Genomic DNA, 27,747 nt, shown 5'->3' on the forward strand with positions numbered 1-27,747 from the left:
ACTAAACGCCCTTCTACCTAGTACCTTACTATTTAAAAGCTAAGGTAGTAAGGGGGTATATTAAGGAGAGTAAGTATAAGAGGCTATAGTTATACCTAGTAAACCTAATAGTTATATATAAGGAAGCCTAGTATAGGAATATCTTAATACCCTCTTTTAGCTAGCTATATATAGTTACTATACTTATATAAGCCCCTCCCTTATCTTAATAGATAGACTAAGATATATATTACTAAATTTACCTTTCTATACCTTTATTTCTTTTACTATACTCTTAAGCCCTTACTTAAGAGTATATAATAACGATAGCTATATAGAGTATCTAGTAACTAATAGGAATTTCTTTAGTAATATATAGATAATAGCCCTAGACTATTTAAAACTACCCTAACTATACCCTCTATAGCTAAAGCTAAGAAGTAGACTACGAGGTTTACTAGAATTTATCTCTATAATACTAGTAGGTATATTAGTATTAGATTATTTAAGGCTATTATTAAGTACTAATATTAGCGAGGCTATAGGGTAAGTTAGCCTACCTAAAGTCCGGTATACCTTAATACTAGTACTCTTTATAATACTATCGTATTATTAAATATATTATATTATAACCGCGTTTTCTTATATATCTCTTACCCTATAATTATAAAATAAATACTATTTATATTAATAATACCTCGGCTTTCTAAGTATACCGAAAACTAGCTCTAAGAAGTACTTAAAGCTATTTAAAAACGGGATACCTTAGCTTTATACTAGTTAAAAGTAAGGTATTCTAAGAGGGACCCTCTATATATATCTTAAAGGGGCTCTACCTATTAAGGAGGCAAAAGAGGTATATTAAAGGCTTAGCTAAGAGTAGGAAAAACACCTTACCGACTAGGTTCTTACCTAGGCCGCTCTTAGGCTACCTTTAACGTATTATTAGGTTAAGGAATTTACTAGCCGTATTATTAAGGCTAGCGGCGATACCTATTTACTTAGGAAGTAATAGATTTCGGGCTTTTTAGCTTAGAACTTAGAGATTAGTACTATTAAAGGTAGATCTCTTAATTCTACTTACGTTAACGGCGCCTTTATAGCCTATATCGAGGAATAGTTTTAATTACTTAAGCTACCGGCTATATAAGTAATCTTACTAAAGTCTTGCTTTAATATAAATAAAATAGGTATCCTTAAGAGCCTTAGCTTTAATAGTCTAGTACTAAGGAGCTTAGAAAAGTAAGAGACTTTTAAAAAGCGGCCAGAATTACGTTATTAAACTATAATAGTTAAATACGTCTTTACTATAGGCTAGGCCTTAACTCCCCTTATAATTTTAAGGGTTAAGACCTTTAATACTAATAGTTCCTTAATAAACTTAATTTTCCATAAGATTAGGACTTTATTACCTCCTTAAAGGGCTAGATAAGTAATACTATCGCTATTTAATAGCTAAAGTAGGTTTTTATCCTTTAAATAAAGTACTATAAGTAAGGCAATACTCTTTTTATTATTAACGGCTATAAAAGTTATTAAACTAATACTTTTATATATAAATACTTTTAAAATAATATATATTTCCTTTTCCTACTATTATACTCCTTATATATCCTCTAATTACTTAATATCTTAGTTTTCTTACCTATTAAGGCTATATACCGACGTTAACTTAAGAAAATTATATCTTTTAATAATATAGCGCTAATTAGTAAGGCTACCTTCCTTTATATCTACTATAAAGCCTAGTAAGCTAGCCTAACTAAAAAGAATATTAAGGGAGGTTAGCGCGGGTTTAGTTTATAGCTAATTAATATAGTAAAGCCCTTATTAAGCCGCTTTATCTTACTATAGCTATTAACGCCGTTAACGCTATTAAAAAGGAAGAATATTAGCTCCTTAGCTAATAATAATGCCCTTAAAACGCCTAAACGATTATAAGAAGTTCGCCGCCTCGTTATAGGGCTAGAAAATCGCGGTTAAGTTAACCGTATAATCCGACTACTCTTTAGTAAAGTTAGCCGCGCCCTTAATAATTAAAATTAGTAGCTTATAGCTACCTAGCTTCGAATATAATAGCTTAAGCATTAATTGCATTATCTACGGCCTCGAAAATAGAAAAAGGTTCTATAGGATCTTAATAGCCGGTTCGTACGGATTAATTAAGTTATTAAGACGAGGCAGCGGCTCGAGCGCATCCTCGAGCCGGCTACTATTGCCGCAGCTAATTAGGACGTAGATTTTAAAGCTCTATATAGTAGCTAGCTGCTTAAATAGCTAGAAAACACTATAATTAACTATCGTAACGTTAAAATACGGCTTTAATTACTATTAGAATGTGCCTGCCTTGGTGTTATGGAGAGTGCCGGTGTTGGGGTGTGCCGGACTTTAGGTGGGCTGACTTATTGAAGCTTCCTATGAGTGCCCGCCCACTCGGCTCCACTCTCCACGTGCGTCGGCGCTCCGAGCCGGCTATGGCCGACGCCCGCTGATGACCTCATCTTTTCTCGATACGGCCCCTGCTCTTTTTTCCAGTCACGTCTTCCTTACAGCAGCTGCCAAGGTTGAATCCCGCTGAGCCATACGCCTCTCGCCATCCATCGCCTTCCACGCTGCGATACTGCACCGCGAGCCTAAACCACGACTTCACAGAGGCGCCAGAGATCAAGGAAGTCGGGACAAGGAAAGAGAGCGAGAGAGACAGGGATAGCCAGCTTGACCCCCCCCATCGCCGAACAGGCCGCGACTACACACACAGACGATGCTGCGTCCCAAGGCTGTCCGGCACGTCGCCGCCGCCGCCGCCGGTGCCGGGCGCAGCCGGTGTCCAGCTCGACAGGTCCGCCTCCCTCGGGCATCTGCCTGCTCCTCGTCCTCGTCCTTGATCGACGGCCCGGCGGCTACGCAGGCACGCGCTCTATCCTCCACCGCCGCACGTTCCCGCCCTCCCCCGCCCAGGAACCACAAGGCAAAAGACGGCACCGTCGACGAACCCTCCTCCTCCTCCTCCTCCTCCTCCTCCTCCGCCTCGACCGCGACCGCGACAGCGACCCCACCCCCCTCGACCCTCTACGGCTACTTCCCGTTGACCCTCCCCGCCGGCGCGCCCCCCGCAGGCCCCTTCGCCGTCGACGTCCCCGCCCTGCGCCGCGAGTTCCTCTGCCTCCAGGCCGCCGCCCACCCGGACAAGCAGCCGCCCGCGCGCAAGGCCGCCGCCGAGGCCGCCTCGGCCGCCATCAACCACGCCTACCGCACCCTCGCCGACCCGCTGCTGCGCGCCCAGTACCTGCTCGCCCTGCGCGGCGTCGACGTCGCCGCCGACGAGTCGCTGCGCCTCGACGATTCCCCCGCCGGCGGGGCTGGGGATGGAGACCTGCTCATGCTCGTCCTCGACGCCCACGAGGTCATCGAGGCCGCCGAGGCACCGCGCCACCTCGAGCCCCTGCGCGGCGAAAACGACGACCGGATACGCCGCTGCGACGACGCGCTTGCCCGTGCTTTTGCTGCCGACGACGTCGATGCCGCCAAGCGAGAGGCCGTCCGCCTTCGCTACTGGGTCAACATCCGAAACGCCATCCATGAGTGGGAAGAGGGCAAGCCGCCCGTTCTGCAGCACTGAACCGGATCGTCACTTTGCGTCCGCCCATCCATCTGACAAAACCGCTCTCGACCGCTCTCATCCCAAACGCTACCCGCAGGAGCCGCAGCATGTCCATATAGTCGGGCGACAGCGCGACGGGTTATTCCGCACGTCGGGCTTGGTCCATGTACAACATAACATCTTGCTCGAGTCACCTCCTCTCCCCTCGGCCGCCTCTCTCCCCTTTTTTCCCTCCTACCCTCTTGTCGAGGCTCAGGGCCGATTAAATAACGCACAACAGCCACTGCATGGCCGGGGCAGATAGACTTCTACTAGGAGGAGTAGATACATGATCTTAAACACGCTCAGCTACGTGCGACAACCTCGCTGCGGCTCGCCGGATGACGATGCGGCAATGCACTGTTGTCATCCCAAGCAATCGGCAAAACGCAGACGTCTCACCAAGTCTGCAAGCTTAGCCCTCTTCCACTGCCATCATCGTCCATTGTGTGAAAAACCGCCTTCCCGCGGCCTGTTTCTTTAGCAACCGCATCCTTAGCCATCTCCCAACGCCAAACGTGTCCTCCGCCATCGAGTAACTCCAAGCTCCATGCTGAACATTATCCATTTTTCCGTATCCAAATGCGACGCCATGCCTTGTCGCTCCCGTCCAGCCACCTTCCAAGAAGCAAGCCGCCCGTCCATCATCGCTCATACGCCGGCAGCTGCTCCGGATGTTGGCTGCTGCCCCCGCTCCTCGAAGGGCCAGCTGCTGCGCCATGACCAAGATAAGAGTCGTTGCAATCACCTCCGTCAACATCCAGCGATGGCGCCGACGGCTCGACCTCGGGTGCTTGGTCTGGCGGTGACGAGCCTCCGCCCCTCCCCTCAGCGTCCTCGGGAAATTCAGGGGGTGCGCTCGCCTCGTTCATCAGCCTCAGCCGCTCCAGTTCTTGCTTGTCTTCGACAGGACGCCCCGCAGACACCTGCTCCTCCGTCGGCGCCGATGGTCCGGCTACCACGTCCCTATCGGCCGGTGCGCTCGGGGATGACCCTGGCAGTCGGGGCGTGTCTTCGGCGTCGTAAATGTCGTCGTCATCTGCGGACGAAGGACTCGCAGCAGGCGGCTGGCTGGGCAGCAGCCTAGTTTCCGCCTCTCGTATGCGCTCCTTCTCCGTCATGTTGCCCTGATTGGCGACCTGGGGCGCGGGTATGTAGGACGGGGCGGCATCGCGGTGGTAGTCATTGGTCTGTGCGAACTGGCGATGCGAAGGCCCACGACTGAGCTGCAGCGGCTCTGGAGGGAGGCGAGGGGGTTCTCCGGGTGGCGGAGTGAATTGGTAGTCGTTGGGCTGCTGCGACGATTGGCCGCTTGGCGCTTGTCCGTTTGCGTGGAAGTGGCCAGAAGGCGCTTCGTTCATTTCGGGACGTATGGCCTCGTCGTCGTCGTCGGCGTCGCTCTCACGAATCCTGATGGTCCTCGACTCGGGCGGCTTTCCCGCAGACTTGCGGCTCCTTGAGCTGTCCGCCGTCCCCACAACGGTCTCCATGGTGACGGAGATGACGCCCTTTTCGCGTCTCAGCTGCGCCGTGTCGGCAATGTTGGCTGATCTGCGCGAGCCGTACGAATTTGGGCCCTGCTCTGAGCCACCGTTGCCGTATGGCCCGAACCTCGACAGTGACTGCCCTCCCTGGAGCTGACTCGCCAGCCTGCCGCCCAGGTCGACAACGACCTCGACCTGGTACTTGAAGCTGATCATGTCTCCCGGCACGCCCTTGATTGTGGGAAAGGCGTCGTCGGGCACCTTGACCGAGATAGTGACGGACGCCTGCAGCGTGGCGGGGTCGATGATAAGGGGCGCGGCGGTTTGGTCCAGGTCTTTGCGAAACACGCTCGTGGAGCTCGTCGAGGAGAGTGACAAGCCCCCCAGGCTGGTCCGGGATCTCGGATACATCTCCTCCTTATCCAGCTTCCTGGCCTCGTCCTTGCTCATGCCGGCAAAGCGAGAGGGCGGCGGCGAGGTATCAATCTTGCCTTGACGGAACAGGGTGACAATAACACCCGTCATGCTCTTGACGCGCTTGATATGTTGCACAGTGACGCGCGCCGATACCGTGTCCCCAGGGAGGCAGCCGCCTCTCAGCAACTCAATGGTTGCGGTTATGGTCTTGTCGTCGACAAACTGTTGCTTGGCCGCCGAGGACATGGCAGCGCCTATCTGGGGCAGCTGGGCGAAATCCACCTTGCTTACGGCGGTGCTGACGCTGCGGGCGCTCTCGCCGCTGACCTCGCTGCGCACGTCGCTCGGGATGTGGCTTCGGTGGTCGGCTTGCGCGTCGCGGCCAGAGTCGTCGGTGACGATGGAGCGGTCCGCCGAGTCGGGTTCGGAGGCGACATCGTTGATCTCGGAGTTTGCGGTCGGCGTCTTGTCCACGACGGTTGTCCGTTTCCTGCGCACGCGCTTGGATATGGGCTCGAGGAAGATGGTTCGCGGGCGGGGAGGGGCAAGCATGCCAATGTCGATCTTCTGGGTGAGCATGACTCGTCGATCGCACGAGGATGTGGGCGCAATCGTCGTCGGCCTAGTCAAGGTGGCCGTGATCATGTAGGAAATGGTGCCGCGCTCAAACTGGGAAGCGGGCGTCAGCGATTGGCGCGGATGGCTGGTAGAGCGAGACCTACATCAATACTGCTTGGCAGTTCGGTGACGGGAAAGACGAGATCGAAGCCAAACTCATACTTGCCGGGCTCCAGCCTGCCCTCGCCGCTCAGGACCTGTTCATCCTGGAACAGACTGGCGAGGCCATTGCCACGGTACTGAGGCCGGGCGCAAGTGCCGCCGGGCAGGGCGGCGGCGAGCTGGGCCTTTGTGGCCGAGGTGGGATCTTTGAGGACGCGGACGTGGCCATGGAGGGAAACGACGAGGTGGGTGATGCGCAGTGGGCGGACGACGGCGAGGACGACGGAGCCGCGGACAGAGTCGCCTGCATTGTATTTGCGGTAGGGCTCGTCGCAGCGGACGTGGAAGTCGACGACGTTGCGGTTGCGACTCCTCAAGGGGAGGGCAAGCGGCAGGCTGATGCGCGACAGCAGGCTTGGGCGCGACGATGACGAGGCAGGTTTCGAGGTCGGGCTGAGGGGATCCGGGTCGGAAGCGGCGGAGACGGCGGCGGTGGGGAGAGACGACGACGTCAAAGGGCGGCCGGTGGCCTCGGGCCCGGGGTCTCGAGGCATGGAACGCGGGTGGGACGTGAGAGGTCGAGGCTCCTGGTGGGCGACACGGGGAGCGTTGGTTGATGTCGTCGTCGGCTCGCCCACGTCTTCGTCGTCAGTCGGCGCCACGTCACGTCACGTCACGGTTGCGGACGCACGCACGGCGCCGTTACCGAGACCAAGCTTGCGCTGGCGGGGATCTCTCTCTGGGTGTGGCGTCGTCGTCGCTGATGGTGCTTCGGGCTTAGGTATGCGCGCAGCAGTGGCAGAGGGGGAGATGGTGGTGGATGGGCGCGGGACGGCGGATGGTGGAGAATGAGTGATAACGATAGCGGCGGGCAGCGGCGGCAGCAGCGGCGGCAACGACAACGGGGGGGCCGACAGGCATCGAACAAGCTCGGCGTCGATGAATGAACGAATGGGTGGAGAAGGTGAAGAAGAAGGGAGAGAGCTTCGGACAGTGGGAAGGAGGGGGAAGAAAGGACAGGAGGGGAGAGAAGAAAAGACGTCGAAACCTCCCTTGACAACAGCCCTCGACGAGACAGACGGGCCAGGAGAGAACAAGTTTTGGCCTAGAAGAGAGATATAAGAGACAGAGCGAGAGCGAGAGCGAGAGAAAGGGAAGACGAAACACGCCCGGTGCTGCGCAAGCCAAGCCGACTTGCGGGGAGTCGTTTATACCTTGGCCGGGCCAAGTGCTTACCTGGGGCCCAAGGTAGCGGCTACTTGCCTCTATGCTGGCTGTCCCTTGTTCGGGCAACACGGGCGTGAGGACCACACGCTAGAACACTCGCCCAAACCGGGCAAGTGCCGTTCTAGTCGATAGATACCCGTCTATCCGTAGAAAGTACCTGCATCCCAGCAACCCTAGGTGGTATCTGCTCAGCGTACGAGATACCCAAGTAACCAGCAGCATGGTATCTGCCCGTTGGCAAATAGTTGCAGACAGAAGAGTGAGTGAAAGTGGGCCAACTGTTGGCGGGAGAATCAGAGGGAGTACGTAGTAGTACAGCACGCACTTGGTGCTTGGTGCTTGGTGCTTGGTAGGTACAGTACCTATCATGTTCTGTACTACCTACCTACCTGCCTAGGTAGTACTCTGTACTCGGTACTAGATCCATCGCCAACTCTTCCAAACTGCCGAGCAGGTTCTGGCCCTCCCGCTCCCGCCTTCGCTGGCCCTGCATAAGGTATGCCAAGATGAGCAAGGAAAAAACTGATGACCATGTATGTACGGCTCTGTGCTGGTGCCAAGAGAAAGCTTAGTACCTAGTCCCTCGTGGCTGCCGTCCGGGTTGAGCGTCAATCCCGGCCCATGCCTCGGGGAATGCGCAGCTACTGTAATTACCTGCCTGCGCCTTGGGTATCGGTACAGGCCTTTCGGTATAGGCCTTTCGGTATAGGCCTTTTGGTACAGGCTTTTCGGCACAGGCTTTTCGGCACAGGCCTTCAGCCTCGGCATGTTCCCGAAGCCGGCAGACCAAGTCGCCGGGCACATGGCGCAGCATGCACGATAAATGTCAGTAGCCAAGTGTCTTGATCAAGCCGTGATGCCGGCTGCGGAGCAAATGGATGGCTGCATGTACTGCACGCACATGTCGTGCCAGCTCGAACCCCGGCCGTCCTCGATGATGAGTACTCTGCAGATACATGCAGGCGGGCCCGTCTGCTGCCCCTCCCTGCCTGGCGATGGAGGTTCCTCTCGGGTACATCTGTCTCGGCCGTGACTACTCCGTACCCGAGGTACCTAGGAAAGTAGTACTCGGTCCCCGAGGCCGGCCAGGCCAGACGAGAGCAAGACGAAAGAGACGGAGAGAGGTGCCTTTATTATTATTGACAGAAGAAAAGAAAGAGGCAGCATCACGCCACCCCCCTTGCCTCTCTTTACCTACAGTACCTACTCCTCGGCCTTCGCTGTCAAGGTAGCACTGATATTGCATCACCCTGCACCTCAACTGCAAGCCCCTCCACTCCATCCATCCTCGTCAGGTCCGCCCGCCACGACGCAATATTGCCATCAGATGCCTCGTGACTCGTCTTTCTGCCTCTGCTTACACTGACCGCATGTCAAGGCCCTCCTGGAATCACCACCGCCAATGGAGTGCCCGAAAGCCCATCAAAGTGCCCAACCGCATTGGCCTCTGCAGAACCTCGCTCGTGATGCCACCGCCTGCTGCTGACGACGGAGCCCGTCACCTCTCAACTCACCTCCCCCTTGAGACATTGCACTCTTCAAACGCCGCCTGATTTGTCAACCATTCTCTGTCTACCCAGTCCGCCTCACCACAAACGTCCCATTACAGTTGGCCCGTTCAAGCCCTCCATCTACCCCAATCGGCTCCCCGCCGACAAAACGTCTGGACCACCATCGTTCATACATGGACACGCACGAACCCCCCTTTCCCGTCCTCAAGTCTTCCGACATTCGGAGTTTCCGCCTGTCAAGTTTCAGTCAACGCCAGTGTCCATGATTCCGTTGCCAACGCCTGTCGCAATGCCCGTCAATGTCCCATGCACTTGCTCCACCTTCTCGTATGCCATCCAATGCAGCCCAACAACACCAATCCCGATGCTTCTAGACCCTTTAGTCCAACGCCTCGCCCATTAAGATGCTCCTCAGGATGCCCGCTCCGACGCCCTCGGCCAGCGACCCCATGTCCTTGTCGCCCACCGAGCTGGCAATGCGCCTCTCATCGCCACTGCCCACCGCCCCCTTGCGGCCGCGTTTGCTTGGCGTCTGTGCCGCCACGAAGCTGCCGTTTTTGCCCTCCACCGTGTTCACCAGCCCCAGCGTCTCCAGGCTGCCCACCACCTCGCGAAACTCGGAGCCTGATAACGGGTGCAGTACCGAGTCTCGGGTGCAGAGCTGACAGTACGCATCGAAGAGCAGCTTGATGGTTGGCGCGAGCGTCTGCGACTTGGAGGGTGTCGAGGGTGTGCTCGCCGATCTCGCTGTGCTCCGCGCTCGGTTTTCGAATGCCACCAGAGCGCACAGAGCTGCCTTTTGTTGTAGGTTCAGGGTTCCGAGGCGCTGCGTAGTGCCGTTGCTGAAAGCGGCAGCCGTAATCTTGTTCAGATGCCCAATCGATGCTCGCGGAGCCGTCTCGGCCGTCAGGGCCTTGAGCGACGCCGTCATGGCGTGCAGGATGCTCGTCGACGATCCAGGACCCGGGGCAGCTCTATTGATGTTCTCCCCCAACGGCTTTTTGGATGGCGTCATCTGCAGCATCCGCTCCCTTGCTTCCTCCTCGTGCTTCGACCTCGTCTCTGCCTCGACCAGATCGAGGGCGCGCCGGCAAATCTCGAATGCCTTGCGCAGGTCGCCGGTTTGGCTCGACACCTTGCGCGAGCAGAGCTCAATGGCGGCAGGGTGAATGAACGGGACATAGCCCTCCTTGCCTGGGGGCATGAGCGACTTGAGGCGTGTGATGATGATGTTTTTGACTTGGGCCGCCGTGTACGGGAGGAAGGCAAGAAGCTCTGGCTTCAGGTTCTTTGACTTGAGCCGAGGCAGGAACCGGTCGGTGAGATCCAAGGCGTTGGCGATGCCGATCAAGGCGAGGCGCGAAGATGGTGACAGGGACCACTCGAAGACGCGGTACAGACTTTCGAGACCCAGAGTCAGGATGTGATCAATCTCATCCAATGTCACCTGATAGACCGTCGACGACTTGGATTTTGCGCAAAAGGCCTGCTGCAGCATCGAGATGGCGTTGGCCTCCGTCACGTCACCATCCAGTCCCAGCTCCGAGAGCAGCGTCGTGTACAGGTCCTTGGACGACTTGATGCTCATGCAGTTGATGTAGGCGCTGCGGACGCCGTCGGCGCGTTGGGAAAAGTCGCGAGCCATCTCGGTAATCATGGCGCTCTTGCCGGTGCCGGGCGCCCCGCTGACGTAGAGGCAGCCGCCGGGGGACGGGGAGGAGCAGCGGCTGAGGAAGTGGGCGAGCTGCTCTCGCTCCGTCTCGCGGCCGATAAGCTGACCGGGCTCGGCTCCTCGGGCAAAGAGCTGGCGCGCCGAGTGGTAGACGGTCTGGACGGCCGAGGGCGAGAGGGGAGACTGGGGTGTCAGGCGCTTGAAGAGCTTGCCGGCCGACATGACGGCATGCCGGGGTGTTGTGGGATACCCTGACAGGGCATCGCGGTGGCGAGGCGTGGACGGAGTGACTGGCTGTCTCTTTGCCCATGTCTGGGATTGGGAGTGCCGCGTCTTGTGCTGCGTCTGCTCGGCGACGGCATCGAGCTCGATGACGACCTCATGGTCGCCCGCTTCGCAAGGGTCCTGATTCTCCTCGTCGCCGACGTGTACCGAGAAGGCCTCGCCGCGGCGCGTCCTCTTGCGTGGAGTCTCGACAGTGACTGCCGCGGAGTCAGCAACTGCGTAAATCGTTGCCTTTGGTAGAGGCAGTGTACACTTACGGTCTGCTGGCGAGGCGCGGGCTCTCTTGCCCAGTGCGCAGCGAGCCATTCTGAGGGAAAGAAGAAAGCAAAAGACGATGCTGCCTTCCGTATTATCGTGATTATGGGTGGTAGGTAGGGCAGCGAGCGCTTTCCTCAGTTGCGTGCGAGGGTGCAGTCGAGGTTGAGTTGAGGTTTGGGAAGGTGAAAGGGAACGAGAGGAAAGGACGGGCGTGCCCACAAAGAATTGTAGGACATGTGCCCTGTGCAGCCGCGCGCCGCGAGCCTAGCGAGCTGGACGCGTCAAGACGCGACCTGGCGCGCCATAATGACAGAGGCCTGGTCCGTGCTTTGTCACGTAAAGTGCCGGCACGTGATACCGCACCTCTACCACGCCTCTCCCTTTGTGCTGGCGCCCGCGAGTTCGTCGTTACATAATCACAGATTCAAGCTGTTGAGTTGACCATCTTTGACGTCGTCCAAGAGATACTGCACTTGACAGAACATGAGACAGTCCAATGGACCCAGCCGTGGGAGATGTGCCTCAAGAAAATTCAAGAATGAATATTCAAGTGCAGTCCTGCAGAGATGGGCTCTCGCGACACGAGACAGCTGACTATGACGACATTGCTCGATCCTGAAGCTTCTCCATCTCCCTCCACCACCCAAACACTCCCTTTGCAAGATACGCATCCCCTACACAGAACAGCTACAACACAAACAACAGCCTCTCCATCCAGCAACACGCAAGAGACCGCCCAACCGCCTCCACCCACCCGCGGCCATGACAACCTACATACCCGGCATCACCATCCCCGCGGCCGTGCTGCAGCACCCGGCCGCCTCGGTCCTCCTGCCCATCGCCCTGGGCACCGCCGTCGGCTTCGGCACGCGACGTGAGAGCCCCCCGCCACCGGCACCATTACCTCGTGCGCGGGACATGAGCCGAGGCTAACGAGGGATGCGCCGCGATAGCCGCCGAGACGCAAAAGACATATCTCGCTCTGAGGCAGCCGCCTCTGCGGCCCCCGCCCTGGGCCTTTGGGCCCGTGTGGACGCTGCTTTATGGGTATGCAAAGCCCGCAGTGATGTGTTTGCTCGGCTGGACGAGGCGACTGACGGACTGAATTCTGTGACCTAGGCTCATGGGCTACGCTTCCTACCGAGTCGCCAGCGTGGGCCTCTCGCCGCTCGCCTCCCCCGAGACGGTGCAGATCACCAAGCACAGCATGACGCTCTACACCATCCAGCTTGGCCTCAACCTAGCCTGGATGCCCCTCTTCTTCGTCGCAAAGCGCCCCGTCGAGGCCACCGTCGACATCGTCACCCTGCTGGGCCTCAACGGCTACCTGGCCTACCTGTGGGGCTCCGTCGACCGTGTGGCCGGCCTCTGCCACCTTCCCTACCTCGGCTGGCTGAGCTTCGCCACGTATCTGTGCGCCGGCGTCGGCCACCTCAACGGCTGGGACTTTTCGGACAAGGAGGTTAGGATGACCGGCAAGACGGAGTAGTACGATGCTTGCGAGGACCCATCCGGGTCTTGAGCTGCACAGAGGGCTAACGGCCGCGAGTTCTGGACAAAGGAGTTTGGCATGATTTGCGTGTCTCTGTCGCTATGGGCGATTCACGACTTGTGTAGGCTACATCGCATCAGTGTGCGCCTCTATAGGCGGCCATTTCTTCACTACCAAGTACCCATCTTCAAAATCCTTAATATGCCCCGGGCACCCTTTTGCTCCCAACCGAGAAGAACCTGGGACTCAAGAACGCCGTACCCCTTATGCCTACGCCTGACTCACACCGAGCCAGCGGCATTCAAGAAAAAAAACCAAGTCCACCCCTTCCCTGGTAAATAGAAAGACCCTGACCGCCGCCCTCTTTATTGAAGCGGAAAACGCTGCTTGAGCCCATCGTAGACCATGAAGATAAAGGCCGAGCTCGGCGCCGAGCGGAGACAGGTGATGCCGCAGCCCCGATACAGCCCCCGCAGACCGTGCTGGCGCCACAGAGCCGCGCCCTCGCCCCAAAAGGTACGCCTCTCGGCCAGGCCACCGAGGGGCATCGTCTGCATGCGGGACTTGATGGTGTCGGCGGGGAAGAAGAGAAAGTTGTACGAGACACCTGCCGATGCGCCGGCGAGGGCCTGCTGCCACAGGGGCAAAGGCTGGGCCAGCAGTGCCTCCCTCTCTGCCCTCGTGGCGGCTGACCGGGATCTGAGCCGGTAGAAGAGGGACGTGACCGTCTCCTTGGCGCCGAACCAGGCCGAGCACCCGCCCGACTCGCGGATCAGAGTGCCGACCTGGCCGTGCCAGAAGCCGCGGAGCCCCTCATGGCGGTATACGTCTCGGATGACAGGCAGCGGGCGCAGGGGGGTGGCGGCGGCGGCGTCGGCCAGCAGGGGCGCCTGGATTTTGCACTTGACGAGCTCGATCGGGGTGAGGACAAACGAGGTGAAGAGGCCGGAAAAGGCGCCCGTCAGCCAGAGGACGGGGACCGATAGCTTCTCGCCGCGGGGGCACAGGCCGGTCCGATAGAGGGTCTCGCGGCCAATGCTCTCAAAGAGGAAGAGGCTGCTCGTCTCGGCGGCGGCGCCGGCCAGGGGGGCGCTGATGCCGCGGTACAGGCTCAAGAGGCCGTCGGACTTTATGGATTGTCGGAAGCAGTCGAGGGGGCCCTGGTATCGCAGGGGCAGGTGGTCGGGCTGGCTCTGGAGCCTGACCTTGACGGTGTCGAAGGGATACTCGATGTACTTGCCGACGACGCCGGCGACCTGGAGCGGTTGGTTGGTTGGGTCAGCAGCTGGCTGGACGACGACAGACTTGAGCATACCGATCCGTAGAAGATGTCCTCGGCGGCCTCCATCAGGGCCGTCTTGCCCCGGAGCGGCGAGAGGGCAGAGGCCTCGACCGAGACGGGGCTCGGTTCCATGTCGGAGAAGACGGTCATTCAATCGCGAGGTTTGCGCGAGAACGAGGGGGGGGGGCGGCTGGTCGCTCGCTCTCTGGAGGAAAAAAAAGAGGGTCCACGATGCCGCCGCAAGAGCAAAGGAGTGTTGCTTGCCCGACGGATAATAATGTGCGTGCAGCGGCGGCAGCGGGAGGGACATGCCAGCGTATATATATTTATCTACACGCAGGTATATACGTCTGTGTATACGAAACGAATATATTGTGTATCAATAAACGGGCAAGTATTAAGTTAAGTTCTCATAGGCGTGTGCATCCCCCGCGACAAGGACCAAGCCACACCACAGATGTTGACGTGGGGCATGTTGCAGCAGCAGCTCAAAACCCGGGCGGGAGGCAAATTTAAGGTGTAAAAAGATGGCTTGTGTGCAGCTCAAGCCATGATGAATAAGGCGAAGCGGTGAGATTTGCCATAGCTTGTCGTGACACCGGGCGGGTTTGAGGAAGAGAAAAGGGGTCACGACTTTTCGTTGTCCTTGAAGCAACAGCGGGCGCCGGTATCGGATTTTTTCGCTTCCTTTTTAATTATTTATTTTCTCACCTCTCTTTCAACCCACGCGCCCCTCCATCCTTTCCACTGTGGATGTGCGGCCCGCCCGACAGTGTAAACGCGGCATCGATTGGCACGGTACGAGTCATCTCTCCCCGCCATCGCCGCATGTGACAAGCAGCAGAAAGGGAGAGGAGGCTTGTCTTGGCTTGCGCTTGGGAGCTGCGCATGAGGAGTTTGAGCATGGGCTCCACCCCCCCTGATTCATTGGATTTATTTGACGACATGGGCAACGGCCAAAGAGGCTATGCAGGTTCCTGGAGGATGCCCATTGTATCCAAATGCCCCAAAGCATCTCCCGACTTGACCCAACAAGGCATCGTCAGGGCACAAGGGCACCTCCTTCTCCATCAGAGTCGGCACATGGACGAGCTGGCTGGATGCAGCACGGGCGGCTCTCTTGCGTCATGCCGTCAGACTGGCCGCGGCCATCGGCAGCGGTTGGCCCCGTCATTGAGGGATTATTCCTGTGCCTTGGAATCCGTCGTGAACCGAGGCACTGTGCTTCATCCTTGAGGCATTGAGGCATGAACGCACCGACCCTGTCGAAGCCCAACTTGTGTGCCTGATCCGGGTGTCGATACAGTACACTCCGCATCTCGAATCGGCATCCCGGCATCCCACCTCATTCCGGAAGCTTGAAGAAACCCTGTCGCCAAGCATGCTCCAAATTTGATAAGATTGATCTGATAAAAATTGCCGCACCAGAGCCAAGCCAAGCCACTTCTCTCCCTTGCCTTCCCCTGCCAGTCGTCACGCGAGGCGGCATCAGCTAGCAAATTGTCTTGGTCTATGCCCGCACAGGTATGGAGTACAATCTGGACTTGTTCCAGTCGGGACTCGGCCTAATCCGGCGACGGGCCAATCGATTCCACGACCTGGGCACCCGAGACGCAGGAACTGTTGTGACAGAAGATAGAGGCGCAGTGCAAGAGCGAGTGCGAGAAAAAGCAAAGTTGACCCGGCCCCGGTTATCCAATTGTCGCACCATCCTTGCCATATCCCCGCAGATGCAACAGAGAATTGGGATCGCAGCCCTCTTTCCCATGGCAACCACAAGGAACCCAATGATGACGGTTTTGTTGTTAAAAGGAGAACAGTAGGCCAGCGGCATTCCGGCCTTACTGCTTCTTCTTGGTGGCCGCTTTGCTGCCGCAGCTGCTGCTGCTCGCGGGTTGTTGATCGGCCTTGTTGGCATCAGCAGCCTCGTCGTCCGGATCCCTCTTCTCGGCGTACCACTGCCCGGCCTGGAGGACGAGGACACCGATGAGGACCAGCGCCAGGATGGTATTGCTGGCGGCCAGCACCTTGAGGCTGTCCTCGCGGCCGAGGATGAACTCGCCCTCGAAGCGGCCCTCGCGGTTCGACTGGAACTCGTCGCCTTCCCAAAGCCCCGAGCTGATGGCGCGCAGGCCCTTGACAATGTTGGACACGTACACGGCCACGCCAATCGTGTAGAGGATGAGCGACGCGCCGTCGAACAAGAAGTTTGCCTCGCTCGGGCGGAAGAGCTTGGTGAAGAGTCCGAGGAAGCCGACGCTGACGACAATGTTGAGCATGCGCCCTATGAGCGGCGGCGACTGGTGCAGGAACTTGAGGTGCGCCTCGAGCTGGTCATAGTAGTTGTCGCTGACGGGCTCCTTGGTCCACAGCAGCGGGAAGTCGTAAGGGAACGAGGCGAAGAGGATGCCGAGGAAGAAGCAGGTCGCTAAGCCAACGTCAGCAGCCACAGCAACGACCGAGCCAGCGCGCGAGAAGACGTACGGCCGATGATCATAAAGGTCGCAAACGACCCGGACCCGCGGTAGTCCTTGGACCGCGTCGTCTTGGAGCGGTCGATGTAGGATCCCATGGTGACGGCGGGCGAGAGACGCGCGCGGGGAGGGGGGGGGGGAGGCGGGGCGACGAGAGAGAGCTCCGCGCGGCTTCGGACGACGAGTGCGCAGCTGTGTCGAGACGCGGAATTGAGGAGATCTGTCGCACTGGGTTTCTCTGCGATGATTTTTCCCCCTTGAAGTATTTTTTTAAACCGGATGCGTACAATGTTGAGGTTGCCGAGGCGGCGGCGGCGGTGCTCCCCCCAGCAAATGTGGGGCACGCGCTTCTCTAGACCCTCTGGATTCCGCGCGGCACAGGCTGTTTCGTCAGATACCTTGGATTGTTAGTGCTGTCTGCGAGGGTGGCTGTTGGCTGTGGTGGCGGCTAACTAAGGTCAAGTCCCTTCAGCTTTCACTCCTCCGACAAGGGTTGCACTACACGTCGGGGTCCTTTTTCTTGAATTGGAAGCCGCAACTCGCTTCCTTTCCGGCTGTGCTTGCCTCGTACAGCAATATGTAGTAATCGTAAAGAATTGGGGGCCTCGCGCTTCCTTGGCCTCCTTTATCCTTCACCGCCAGATGTGAGGACTTCCGTTCATATATGGGGCCCCAGCTGATGTACGGATTCTCGCCCGGCTATCCTCCTTGTCCTCAATTCTCTCTCGCAACGCAAGAGGCCATTCACGGCGGCTCCAATGGCCCCCCTGCCGCGACTCCTGTTGTCCCTGACGCTGCTCGTCCTCGCCGCCGCCGCGCAGACGCAGCACGTCAGAATCTACAACGAGTCGACAAAGTACACCTACCACGGCTGCTTCAACGAGACGACCGACATCGACGGCTCCGACCGCTCGCGCGCCCTCGCCGACGGTATCAACCAGGTCAAGCGCGGCGAGATGACGGTGCCCCTGTGCCTGGGCTTCTGCGCCAACGGCCGCACCCAGTACCGCTACGCCGGCCTGGAGTGGTCACGGTGTGTTTTCTTATCCGCCGTTCCCCCTCTTTTCCGCTGGGCCTACAGATATACCCTGACAAGCCTGTCCCACCTGCTGACGGCTTGCTAGGGAATGCTGGTGTTCGCAGACACTGTCAGGCATATCCACCAAGCTCGACGACGCGCGCTGCGACTTTCCCTGCGAAGGAGACCAGGATACTTCCTGCGGAGGCTCCTTGAAGCTCACCGTCTATCGCCTCAGGAGCGCCTCGACTGGCCTCCGGGTCTCGGCTTTCGTCGCCTCTCTGGGCTTTGCAGTGGCTCTTATATCATAACCGCAACTGCTTCAGGCGTGAACAAAGGCCGTCCCTTCAACGAGCCCTGGCTGTCAGCAGCCATTGTACTGGTGCATTCCTGACTTACAAGCGAGCGAGCAACTTTTGGATCTGCACCTCCCTCTTGACATCTGTACAAAGTTCTACCGCCATGCGGGTATCAGGAAGTCATTGTCCAAACTTGCGAGCCTTCGCCCATGCTATCAACTTGTGATATATCCTGACTCTCCCAGCCTAAATATTCAAAGGCGCCAGCCCCCGGTGCTTGACAGCTTCTTGCACAGCATCCTTCACCTGACCCATGGCCCTTCGCCACGACTCTCGCCCAGCCATGCTCTCCCCGTCTTGTTCCACCAACAAGCTCAACCACCTGACCAGCACCGCCGCCTTCTCCAAGTCCCCTTCATCAATCACCACCTGAGCCAGATACTTCTCAAAAACCTCGACGTCCCCGCGATGCGGACCCTCCTGCTGAGTCTCGCTGTGCCAGGTGCCGAGCATATCCTTGACCTCTCGAGTCGACGTGACGCCGAAGCTGGCAAACGGAATCTGGGGCGGTGGTGCCGGGAACTCAATCCGCCTCTGTCCTCCGGGGAGAGCACCGTCGGCCTCGGGAGTGCGAGGCCTCCGACCCGGGGCGTCCAGTCCCGACCGACGAGCAAGCCGTCGGCGCCGGTGGTCGGCGACAACTTCCTTCCGCACGTCTTCGGGTAGTTCGGCCAGGAATTCGGGATCCAGGTCATCAATTTCCTCGTCCACGGGCGTCTCGTCGCCACGCTTAACTGGCCTGAAGTTTGTTTGCACCACGCCCGCCCGCGCGTCTCTTTGGCGCTGGGCCTTGCCGACCAATCCTCGTATTCCGCCTCGCTTTGTCGGGGTTGTCTGCTTTTTTGACGGCCCGGCCTGGTTCTTTCGCGGAGACTGCCGTGGCGGCGGCTGTGCTGGCTTTCGACCGTATGTTGCCAGGACCTCGGCTTTCATGTCCTCCGGTAGGGCGCGAAACACCTCGGCGTCGACCTGAGAGGGAAGCTCTTCGGCAGAAAAGGGGCTCTCGGACCGCGGTTCCCGCCTCGCGGGGCTAGCCTTTGGCGGCTGGGCCATGAGCCTGCTCCGTATGTCGTACGGCAGCTCTGCGAGGACAGCGGGATCCGCATTGCTGGGAACGATGAACTGGGTACCCGACACGTTCAGCGGCGTGTTGGCCTTTGCGTCCCCTTCCGCGGCTCTCGACAAGGCCATTGCCGGATGAAACTTGGGCTTTCGAGGCGTTATAGGGTCCTCGGCGATGGGATCCTTGCCGATGTCGCGGCTTTCGGAGCTCCTCTGTTTCTGCGGGCTCTCGACATCGTCAATCGGCTCGGCCCTGCTGGATTGCTTCTTCGCCGACGATGGCCCTGCAAAGGCAGCAAACGGCAAGACTCGCTGGCTCCCTTCTGGTGCGCTAGGATTTGCCTTGATGGGTTCAAGCTTGGTCATCTGAACCCCGAGGCCTCGCAAGTCTCCCGGGCTGAACTTGTACGACCGTAGGATGGAGACGGCTTCCTTGCCAATGATCTCGTAGTTGTGCGTGGCAACCCCGAATGCCGCACTCTTGTTGAAGGTGTCGCATTTGCCGTGCCCCAGGTGCTTGGCAGGGTCGAGCGGTGCGTCGAGGGATCTCCTCATGATCTTCATGGTGAGGTGCTTCCCTTTGACCTGCTCGCCCAACAACCGCTTTTCCAGCTCTTTGCACAGGTTGTAGACAAACTCCTCGGCTTCCTGCTGGTTGAGGAAGCGGATGCCCCAGTTGACCTCTGCCGACACTGACTTTCGAGGCGGTTGCTCCCCGACCTCGGTGCCGTCGATTCCTCGAGAATAGTCTGCGAGCTTCTCACCAGTCTTGGGCCCAAGGGCCGATGCGAGGCGTTCTCTCGATAGGTCTCGGATATCCTTGACATATTTGATGCCCAGTTCCTCCAGCTTCCCGCCAATGCTGTAAGACACGCCCGGCAGTTCCTCGACTTTCAAGCCCCCAATAACGTCGAGGACGTCTTCGGGCTTCAGCTGAAACTGACCTGCTGGTTTGCCTTTCCTCAAAGCAATCTTGGCTTGGAGAATGTTGCCGCCAATGCCGATGGACACCGCACAGCCTGTCTTTGCCTTGATTTGCTCTCGCAGGGTACGCGCGATCTCATCCGCCTTTTCCTGCTCTCGCCAGACGCTACCCTCATCGATCCCCACACCCTGGGAACCCGACATGGACAAGACGACGGCGGTTGCGTCAATCAAGGCTTCGTCCACGCTTACGCTTTGGACAACCCCGCCCACGGACAGGATAGACTCGTAGAACAGCCGGCTGGCCTCCTCGTACGCGGGAAAGTCATAAGGCAAGACTTTGAGATCAGCGCACAGCTCCAGGGCGCGCTTCATCCACATGCCATTCTTGACGCCAAATTTGCGCGCAGGATAATTGCAGCTCGCAATCTCGGATCCAGGGCCCGATCCATGCGCCACGACCGACGGCTTGTCCACAAATTCTGGGTGGCGCTTCAGGGAGACGGCGCAGAAGAAGCTGTCAAAGTCGACATGCATGACATATCTTCTCGCCCCGGGTCGTTTCCTAGGTTTCTTCTGAGAGAGGCCCTTGTCGGCCGCCAGCCGTTGCATCGACGCCTTTAAGCTGGCCTTCCATGTCGAAAGATGGTGCAGTCGGCTTTCCGAGTAGTATTGCTTGAGAAAATCGGGGTTTGCCGTCGACGACTTTCGCAAGCGCGGATCCGACAGCAGCCACGAGTTGTGTTGCTCAGATGTCATGTTGTTGGGGGGGTCTCCATCGGAAACTGCATCAATCGCCGGCTCGAAAGCGTCCGGCGGTGCTTCAGAAAGGCGTCCTCTGCTCAAAGGCGCTCTCACCGACAACCCTGAGGCGCTTACAGTGTCGAGCCTGGAATCCACAGGCGGCTCAGCGGGTTCGTCAGCTGTGCTGTCAGCTCCCGGAGCTTTTGGTGAATCAACTGTCCGGGCCGAGGCCTGCGGTTTATCTGGTGTGTTGAGCTTCTCGGCCATTTGACTCAGACCTTGGCTGGGAAACGTGGATGTTTGCGCCTTGATCTGGCTCGTATAGAAGCTGCTGTCAGTCTGTTCTCTGTATCCCCGTCTTGCCTGTGGGCTAGTCTGCGTGAGGGTCTTGCCGCCATCGAGCTTCAACACTTTCTGCCTCGGGCCCTCGTCCAGAACCCGATAGTCGGTCCACGGCAGCAGCTTTCCGGCCTGCACCGAATCCATGATCCACGCGGGCTTGACGATCCTGTACCGACTAAAGTCAACCGTCTTCTTTGGAGGCAGCGTCGACGCAATGATGTGCGTAGCCATGGTTTTCGAGTCGAGGTATTGGAGGAAGCCGCCTCCATGTTGGGCGATTTCGCGATGGAGTCTAATCGCTGCAGTCAGCATCGGGCGACAGCGGATGCGCAGGGCGGCGCGCACATGTGAAGGGGAGGCTGCGTGTAGCCGGTGACATGGGCGACGATGCCCTTGAAGATCGAGGGTTTGTCGGACGCAGCGCGCGTCTCAGCGTCGAGGTTTTGGAGTTTGGTCTTCTTTCGCCGAAAGTAGTCTCCGAAGCCGTGGAACTTGCTGGCCTCGTACTCTTCACCGTCCTCGTCGGCGAAGGTATGATTTTCGACCCGTTTTCTCACCAGCGAGGAGTTTTTATCCAAGACACTACCCATGGCGAATAAGATGCTGAAGGCAATGGTTCAGAAGTAGGTGGCCGTGCCGGATCCCGAGGCAGGGTGACCATGAGTCGACCAAGCTACCTTTGTGGCGTCGCCAACAGACTCATGAGAGTGAAAAAAAAATAGTCGCTTCCAAGAAACAGCGTTTATTAGCGGAGACGTGGTTGGAAACAGATAAAGGTCGACGCAGAGGTCGAGTTTGGTGACGATGCCCACGCGTAAAGTGGAGCGGCGCCGGCGCGCGACAGTACACGTCATCCCGTGACTTTGATTATCATGCGCCACATCACGCCACACTTTTGCAGACAGCCTTGAGAGAGACAAGGCTGCAACTTCAACTTCATTTCGTAACTCGTCTCTGCCGCAACACGCGGTGGTCTTTGAACGATGAACAATGATCAGTTCCGCAAGCTCGTGCTTGCAAACTCGAAACACTCCCCAGGTGCCAAGAATGGGCCCTCCCCTGAGGCCGACAGCCGTAGCGGCTCGGGGTCGCTTGGTTCGCGGCAACGAGCCAGCATCCCCATGACGCCGTGAGCCGACCCGCTCCAGTCCCGCGAGCTTCACCTGAATTAACCTTGTCTACGTAGTCGCTCGGTCGCAGGTGCCCAGGCGGAATTTGCTCGACAGCTCGCCGAACGAAACCAAGCCGCCCAGCCACAGAAGAATTTCAAGGCCTTTGTGCCCAAAGGCGCCAAGCTGGCCGCTGGCTACACCGATCGGACAAAAGAGAGACTGGACGAAGCTGCGGACGATAGAAAAGAGAGACTGGCGGCGCTCGAGCAGTCCCTGAACAAAGGCGAGGTGGACAAGGAAACATACGACAAACTGAGGTTCGAGATTGCCGGCGGGTCTCTAGAGACAACCCATCTGGTCAAAGGCCTGGACTTTAAGCTCCTCGAGAGAGTGCGGCGCGGAGAGGATGTTTACAGCAACAAGAAGGGCGATGCGAGCGATGACAAGTCCGACGAAGACGATGTCGATGATGCCTTTGACGAACTGGAGCGGAGAGAAGTGAGCGCCATCGAAAAGGAACAGACAGAGAGGAAGGCGGGGCAGCTCGCAGCGTTCCCTGTAGTGGCCGGGAAAAAGAAATCACGGAATCAGATCCTGGCAGAGCTCAGGGCATCAAGAGAGGCGGCAAAAGCTCAGCAAGTGTCGTCGCTGGGGAGCAAGTTCAAAAAGATTGGGACCAAGCAGAAACCCGGAACGCGGATTGAGCGCGACAAAAAGGGGCGGGAGGTGCTCATCATCGTTGACGAGGACGGATACGAGAAGAGAAAAGTACGGAAGCTAAAGGCTTGGGAAGAAGAGGACGAGGATGGGGCAGGAAACGACCTGCCGATGCCGGACCCCAGGGCGAAGCCTCTGGGCATGGAGGTTCCTGAAGAGTACAGACAAAGGGCGGGGCCCGAGGAGGACGTGGACGACGACATCTTTGGTGGCGTCGGTGACGATTACGATCCCCTGGCTGGCATGGATGTTTCCGACTCGGACTCGGACTTGGACTCGTCGCGGCCGGAAGATATCGATGGGCAACGGTCAAACGAGGCCGCAAACGGGCCGAACAAGGCAGGAATGTCAGATGCGGAGATGATGCCCCCGCCGCCCAAGATTACGAAGCCCGCAGCCCCGCACAACTATTTCAAGGACTCCAAGACCGGACTCTTGTCAGCAGAGGCAGCCGAGAAGCCGTCGATGAAGGACCCGGCGATCATGGCGGCCATCAAGAGGGCAGCAGCCCTCGGCCATATCGGGGATGGCGACGGCGACAAGGACGAGGCGGGCAAGGGAGGCGAGTCGATGGAGGAGCGGCGCAGGAGGCTACTGCGGATGAGCGAGCGGGACGATGCCGACTTGGACATGGGCTTTGGAACGAGCAGGCTGGAAGACGAGGAGGACGGCGACGAGCAGAGAGTCAAGCTGTCGGCGTGGGACGGCGGCGGCGGGGACGGCGGCGAGGGCGGGAGCAGGGGCGGGCAGGGCAAGAGGAAGCGGGGCCCGAAGAAGCGCAAGGGAGACGCCAACAGTGCGGCCGACGTGCTGCGCGTCATGGAGCAGCGCAAGAAGTCGTGACGGCGGGTGGGGGGCGAGGCGGCGCCGTGAAGGCCGGAGCTGTGGCACGAGGGAGTGGCTGGCTCTGAACCTGTCAACTGAGACATCGGCCGGTGAAACAGTAGCACATTGCCATTACCCAGGGTAGTTCTTGGCTGATTCGCCCTGGCCCAGATGTGCTATGCTCTGCATGTTGTCTTCTTCCAGACACAGCATGCTGCTTATGTGTGTTGGATCCGCATAGGCGCGGCAAAAAAGCCCGCATGCAGCTCAGGGACAATTTTCGGTTTGGACAGGGCTGACGGGGGGTTCTGCATGTCCAGTCGCAGCCGAGGTCCGCGAGACCCTCTTCTTCTCCCTCCTTTTATGGAGAGGCGTGAAGAATCAGAGAGTCCACGCGGGGATCAACATCCGGCCCCGGACTGCGTGGTGGGGTTGGTTGATGGTTGGCTGGCTGGTTGGCTGGCTGGCTGGCTGGTTACTCCGTACCCGTGCCACGCCCCACTTTATTTGGAATTCGCAAGCTCCCACCTCCTAAAGTTGGTGCTCACCACCAGTATCCCCACACCACCGGAATACCCAGAATTTCGACTCCCCGACTTCAGCATCCCTATATCTTAACCAATTCACGATCTCGTCGATAGCCGAAATGGAAGCACGTGTACAAAACGCTCTTCGATATATTGAAAATTTTCCCGGTGCTAAAGTCGCAACCGTAGCGCGAGAATTCGGTGTAACACGTGATCGATTGCGATACCGTCTTCAAGGCCGACCTCCTAAAACTGGCCAGCGAGCTAGAAATACGAGGCTTTCCGAACCAGAAGAGAAGGCCCTATGTCGCTATATCGATCGTTTGGATAATATAAACCTTGCGGTACGCGTCGAGTTCGTTACTGACGCGGCAAACTGTATCTTGCGCGAGCGGTCTAGCCAGCGCGACGCTCCTACCGTGGGGCCAAACTGGACTTCTCGCTTCTTAAAGCGTCACGGCTACTTCAAAAAGCGCCAAAAAAGGCTTCAAGCAGAGCGCCAAGTCTCCGAGAATCTTACACGAGTTAACCAGTATTTCCAGCATCTTCGGCAGGTTATCCAAGACAATGGTATACCTCCTGAGGATATCTGGAATATGGACGAGACTGGTTTTCGCATCGGGGTTGGAAAAGACCAGCTGATTGTGACAAAACGGAGGAGAGCTCATTATTTTGGCATTCCTGAGAATAGGGAATCCGCTACTGCGATCGAAGCTATCTCGGCGAATGGGGAGGTTGTTCCGGCTTTTTTGATACTCGCTGGCCAGATGCACATGGCTTCATGGTATCAAATACCTGAGCTAGATCCTGACACAGTTATTCGACCCACGCCTACTGGTTACTCAAACGACGTGATTAGTCTGGAGTGGCTCCAGCATTTTGACAAGCACTCGGAAAAAAGCTCAAGAAGCTCGAAGCGACTTCTAATTCTTGATGGTCATGGCTCTCACCATACCAGGCAGTTCATTGAATACTGCGACAACCACAATATTATTCCTTCGGCATGCCGCCTAATCTCACGCATGCACTTCAGCCTTTGGACGTTGTCGTTTTCCAGCCCCTAAAGCACTATCACGCCAAGGCTTTAGATGTCATGGTTCGAGATGGCCTCGTCAACATAACCAAGCTTGAGTTTCTCTCCTGCATTCAACAAGTACGATTGCATGCTTTCAAGGAGAGTACTATACGCTCCGCATTTCGCAAGACAGGAATCTTCCCATTCAATCCACAAGTAGTACTTCAATGTTTGGAAGCTCGTCAAGCCACGACACCCACACCTCCTCCCAATTCAGGACCACACTCCTCACCTTTCGAGACACCATTGACTCTACGACAAATAAACAAGGTAGCGGACAAATTAGATCTCGTCCTTGAAGACGATAAAAGCCTGGATCCCGACTTTTCTCACGATCTCAGTCGATTTATTCGAGGATCGCTATCTCTGGCGACTGAGCTCGTGCAGACTAAAAGGACTTGGGACGAACCAAAATGGCGGAGCGGATCCAAAAACAACGTAAGGCTATGAAGAATATACAGTTACAATCAGGAGGAGTATTGTCAGTGGCCCAAGGACGGGAAATGGTGCAACAAAGGGAGATGATCAGATTGCTAAAGCAAGGAAGGTAGTAGAAGACGCGGAGAAAAGGCGCATAACGCACGCAAGCGATGGTTTGAGGAAGCAGCAAAAAAGGCACGCCAATGGAGGGGTTCAGGAAGGTTAGAACGAGTGGAAGTACGCGATTCTGAGCGTGGTACGCGGTGGTTGAAGCGATTCTAGGTCGGGGAGTCGAAATTCTGGGTATTCCGGTGGTGTGGGGATACTGGTGGTGAGCACCAACTTTAGGAGGTGGGAGCTTGCGAATTCCAAATAAAGTGGGGCGTGGCACGGGTACTCACTCACTCACTCACTCACTCACTCACCGCAGCCTCTCTCACCCCCCGAAGTGTATTCGGCCGCTTCCCTCATCAACCCCGGCGTCTAAACTGGACAACCTGGTTTCGTCCTTTGCTTTCTTCTTCGTTACGCACATGCCCTCTCTTTATTCATTCTACATACCCACGATAGCGCGGCCCTGGAAAAAGTCACGCGGCTTCATCGGCCAGGCAAACAGATAGACAGATCGGGGAGCCATCGCCATGCTGGACTCGTCGGACCAGATTCCCGTCTGGCTGGACTGCGATCCGGGCCACGATGTACGGCTCTCATCTCTTGACACCGTCCGCTGCGAACGGAGACTGACGGTTCCGCACAGGACGTGTTTGCAATCCTGCTGGCGGCTCACCACCCCCGGATCAAGCTCCTAGGCATCTCGACCGTCTTTGGAAATGCCTCGCTCGAGTACGTTCTTGACACCTCGACCCCCCCCCCCAAAGCAGCGGAACTCAACCCTTTTCCTCGTCGCAGACACACGACGCGCAACGCCGCCTCGGTCCTCACAGCCCTGGGCCGGCACGCCGACGTCCCCCTGCACGTCGGCCTGGCCAAGGCCCTCGAGCGGCCCGCCCTGCACGCGCCCACCGACATCCACGGCGACTCGGGCCTCGACGGCACCGACCTGCTGCCCGAGCCCGCGTGCCGGCCGTCCGACGTGCCGGCCGTCGACGCCATGGCCGCCGCCCTCGCCGCCCAGCGCCCCGGCACCGCCTGGGTCGTCGCCACGGGCGCCCTCACAAACGTCGGCGCCCTGTTCCGCGCCCGCCCGGATCTCGTCGCCCACGTCCGCGGCCTCAGCCTCATGGGCGGTTCCTTTGGCGGCGGCTTCTCCGACGCGCCCATGGGCCACGTCGACAACCAGGCCCGCATCGGAAACGTCACCCCCTACGCAGAGTTCAACATGCTCGTCGACCCAGAGGCCGCCGCCCACGTCTTCCACAGCCCCGACATTGCCGCAAAGACGACCGTCGTGCCCCTCGACCTGAGCCACCAGGTCCTCGCCACCGACCGCGTCCGCGAGCTGCTCCTCTACGGCGCCGACGGCCACCGGGCTGGGCCGGGCAAGTCGACGCTGCGCACCATGCTCGTCGAGCTCCTCTACTTTTTCGCAAAGACGTACTCGTAAGTCTCCTTGTCCCAGCTCCTTCGCTCTCTCCACGGCCTCTCAATCTCGGCCCCGGCTTGCTGCTCCGCCAATGACCTCTAACGGCACGCGCCCCCAGCGACGTCTTCGGCATCACCGCCGGCCCGCCGCTGCACGACCCCATCGCCGTAGCCGCCGTGCTCATCGGCACCGTTGACGAGATCCCCTTTTCCGAGTGGGACGCCGCCAGGAGCGAGCAGCCCCAACACAACGAGCGCTTCAACGTTACCGTCGTCACCGACGGCTCCTTCGAAGAGGCCAAGGGCGGCGTCAAGGAGACCGGCCGGACCCTGGCTGAGCCCATGCCCGCTGGACACCAGGGGGTGCGCATCCCGAGGAGTATGGACGTCGACAAGTTTTGGCAGGTCATCGAGGAGTGTATCCAGCGAGCCGACGCGGTCAACGAAAAGGCTCGGGAGGAAGCCAGTGCTTGAGCATGGAGCAAGGAGAGATGAGAAAAGGAGTCATGGCAGTCACTGGCCTTTGCTTGTCCGAGTGCGTGTTCTCGGCTTGTCGTCGTCGGCCGGCAGTGAGTCCTCAGACGGCGCGCATGAGCCCCGCCGGCTTGATGCAAGAGTGAGAGAAGACGTGTATTTGCA

General features: G+C 57.6%; 10 protein-coding genes across 10 annotated transcripts; 5 read left to right on the plus strand and 5 right to left on the minus strand.

Annotated features, from left to right (window-relative positions):
* Positions 1 to 2,740: 2,740 nt before the first annotated feature.
* On the plus strand, positions 2,741 to 3,598 carry HRG_02672 (putative chaperone; the record flags this gene model as incomplete). Its single annotated transcript, XM_044861143.1, has 2 exons — positions 2,741 to 2,818; positions 2,888 to 3,598. 2 exons carry the CDS (start codon positions 2,741 to 2,743, stop codon positions 3,596 to 3,598), a joined length of 789 nt encoding a protein of 262 aa, XP_044724776.1.
* Positions 3,599 to 4,263: 665 nt separating this feature from the next.
* Positions 4,264 to 6,794, minus strand: HRG_02673 (pH-response regulator protein palF/RIM8; the record flags this gene model as incomplete). The annotated part of the gene is made up of 2 exons (XM_044861144.1): positions 4,264 to 6,189; positions 6,243 to 6,794. 2 exons carry the CDS (start codon positions 6,792 to 6,794, stop codon positions 4,264 to 4,266), a joined length of 2,478 nt encoding a protein of 825 aa, XP_044724777.1.
* A 2,563-nt stretch (positions 6,795 to 9,357) lies between these two features.
* Positions 9,358 to 11,241, minus strand: HRG_02674 (AAA ATPase domain-containing protein; the record flags this gene model as incomplete). Its single annotated transcript, XM_044861145.1, has 2 exons — positions 9,358 to 11,150; positions 11,193 to 11,241. The coding sequence occupies 2 exons, from the start codon at positions 11,239 to 11,241 to the stop codon at positions 9,358 to 9,360; spliced, it is 1,842 nt and encodes a 613-aa protein (XP_044724778.1).
* A 714-nt stretch (positions 11,242 to 11,955) lies between these two features.
* Positions 11,956 to 12,682, plus strand: HRG_02675 (tspO/MBR family domain-containing protein; the record flags this gene model as incomplete). The annotated part of the gene is made up of 3 exons (XM_044861146.1): positions 11,956 to 12,067; positions 12,147 to 12,240; positions 12,313 to 12,682. 3 exons carry the CDS (start codon positions 11,956 to 11,958, stop codon positions 12,680 to 12,682), a joined length of 576 nt encoding a protein of 191 aa, XP_044724779.1.
* Positions 12,683 to 13,050: 368 nt separating this feature from the next.
* Positions 13,051 to 14,117, minus strand: HRG_02676 (mitochondrial carrier protein; the record flags this gene model as incomplete). The annotated part of the gene is made up of 2 exons (XM_044861147.1): positions 13,051 to 13,941; positions 14,001 to 14,117. The coding sequence occupies 2 exons, from the start codon at positions 14,115 to 14,117 to the stop codon at positions 13,051 to 13,053; spliced, it is 1,008 nt and encodes a 335-aa protein (XP_044724780.1).
* A 1,691-nt stretch (positions 14,118 to 15,808) lies between these two features.
* HRG_02677 (ER membrane protein SH3 domain-containing protein) lies at positions 15,809 to 16,539 on the minus strand (the record flags this gene model as incomplete). Its single annotated transcript, XM_044861148.1, has 2 exons — positions 15,809 to 16,395; positions 16,452 to 16,539. 2 exons carry the CDS (start codon positions 16,537 to 16,539, stop codon positions 15,809 to 15,811), a joined length of 675 nt encoding a protein of 224 aa, XP_044724781.1.
* A 660-nt stretch (positions 16,540 to 17,199) lies between these two features.
* On the plus strand, positions 17,200 to 17,770 carry HRG_02678 (WSC domain-containing protein; the record flags this gene model as incomplete). The annotated part of the gene is made up of 2 exons (XM_044861149.1): positions 17,200 to 17,474; positions 17,566 to 17,770. The coding sequence occupies 2 exons, from the start codon at positions 17,200 to 17,202 to the stop codon at positions 17,768 to 17,770; spliced, it is 480 nt and encodes a 159-aa protein (XP_044724782.1).
* A 234-nt stretch (positions 17,771 to 18,004) lies between these two features.
* HRG_02679 (impB/mucB/samB family domain-containing protein) lies at positions 18,005 to 21,480 on the minus strand (the record flags this gene model as incomplete). Its single annotated transcript, XM_044861150.1, has 4 exons — positions 18,005 to 20,605; positions 20,684 to 20,763; positions 20,827 to 21,182; positions 21,236 to 21,480. The coding sequence occupies 4 exons, from the start codon at positions 21,478 to 21,480 to the stop codon at positions 18,005 to 18,007; spliced, it is 3,282 nt and encodes a 1,093-aa protein (XP_044724783.1).
* Positions 21,481 to 21,873: 393 nt separating this feature from the next.
* On the plus strand, positions 21,874 to 23,562 carry HRG_02680 (RED-like protein; the record flags this gene model as incomplete). Its single annotated transcript, XM_044861151.1, has 2 exons — positions 21,874 to 22,019; positions 22,077 to 23,562. The coding sequence occupies 2 exons, from the start codon at positions 21,874 to 21,876 to the stop codon at positions 23,560 to 23,562; spliced, it is 1,632 nt and encodes a 543-aa protein (XP_044724784.1).
* A 2,645-nt stretch (positions 23,563 to 26,207) lies between these two features.
* On the plus strand, positions 26,208 to 27,582 carry HRG_02681 (inosine-uridine preferring nucleoside hydrolase domain-containing protein; the record flags this gene model as incomplete). The annotated part of the gene is made up of 4 exons (XM_044861152.1): positions 26,208 to 26,264; positions 26,324 to 26,409; positions 26,476 to 27,126; positions 27,228 to 27,582. 4 exons carry the CDS (start codon positions 26,208 to 26,210, stop codon positions 27,580 to 27,582), a joined length of 1,149 nt encoding a protein of 382 aa, XP_044724785.1.
* Between the last annotated feature and the right edge of the window lie 165 nt (positions 27,583 to 27,747).

The sequence above is a fragment of the Hirsutella rhossiliensis genome (assembly GCF_020360975.1).
Source record: "Hirsutella rhossiliensis strain HR02 chromosome Unknown scaffold00002, whole genome shotgun sequence".
NCBI lineage: Eukaryota > Fungi > Ascomycota > Sordariomycetes > Hypocreales > Ophiocordycipitaceae > Hirsutella > Hirsutella rhossiliensis.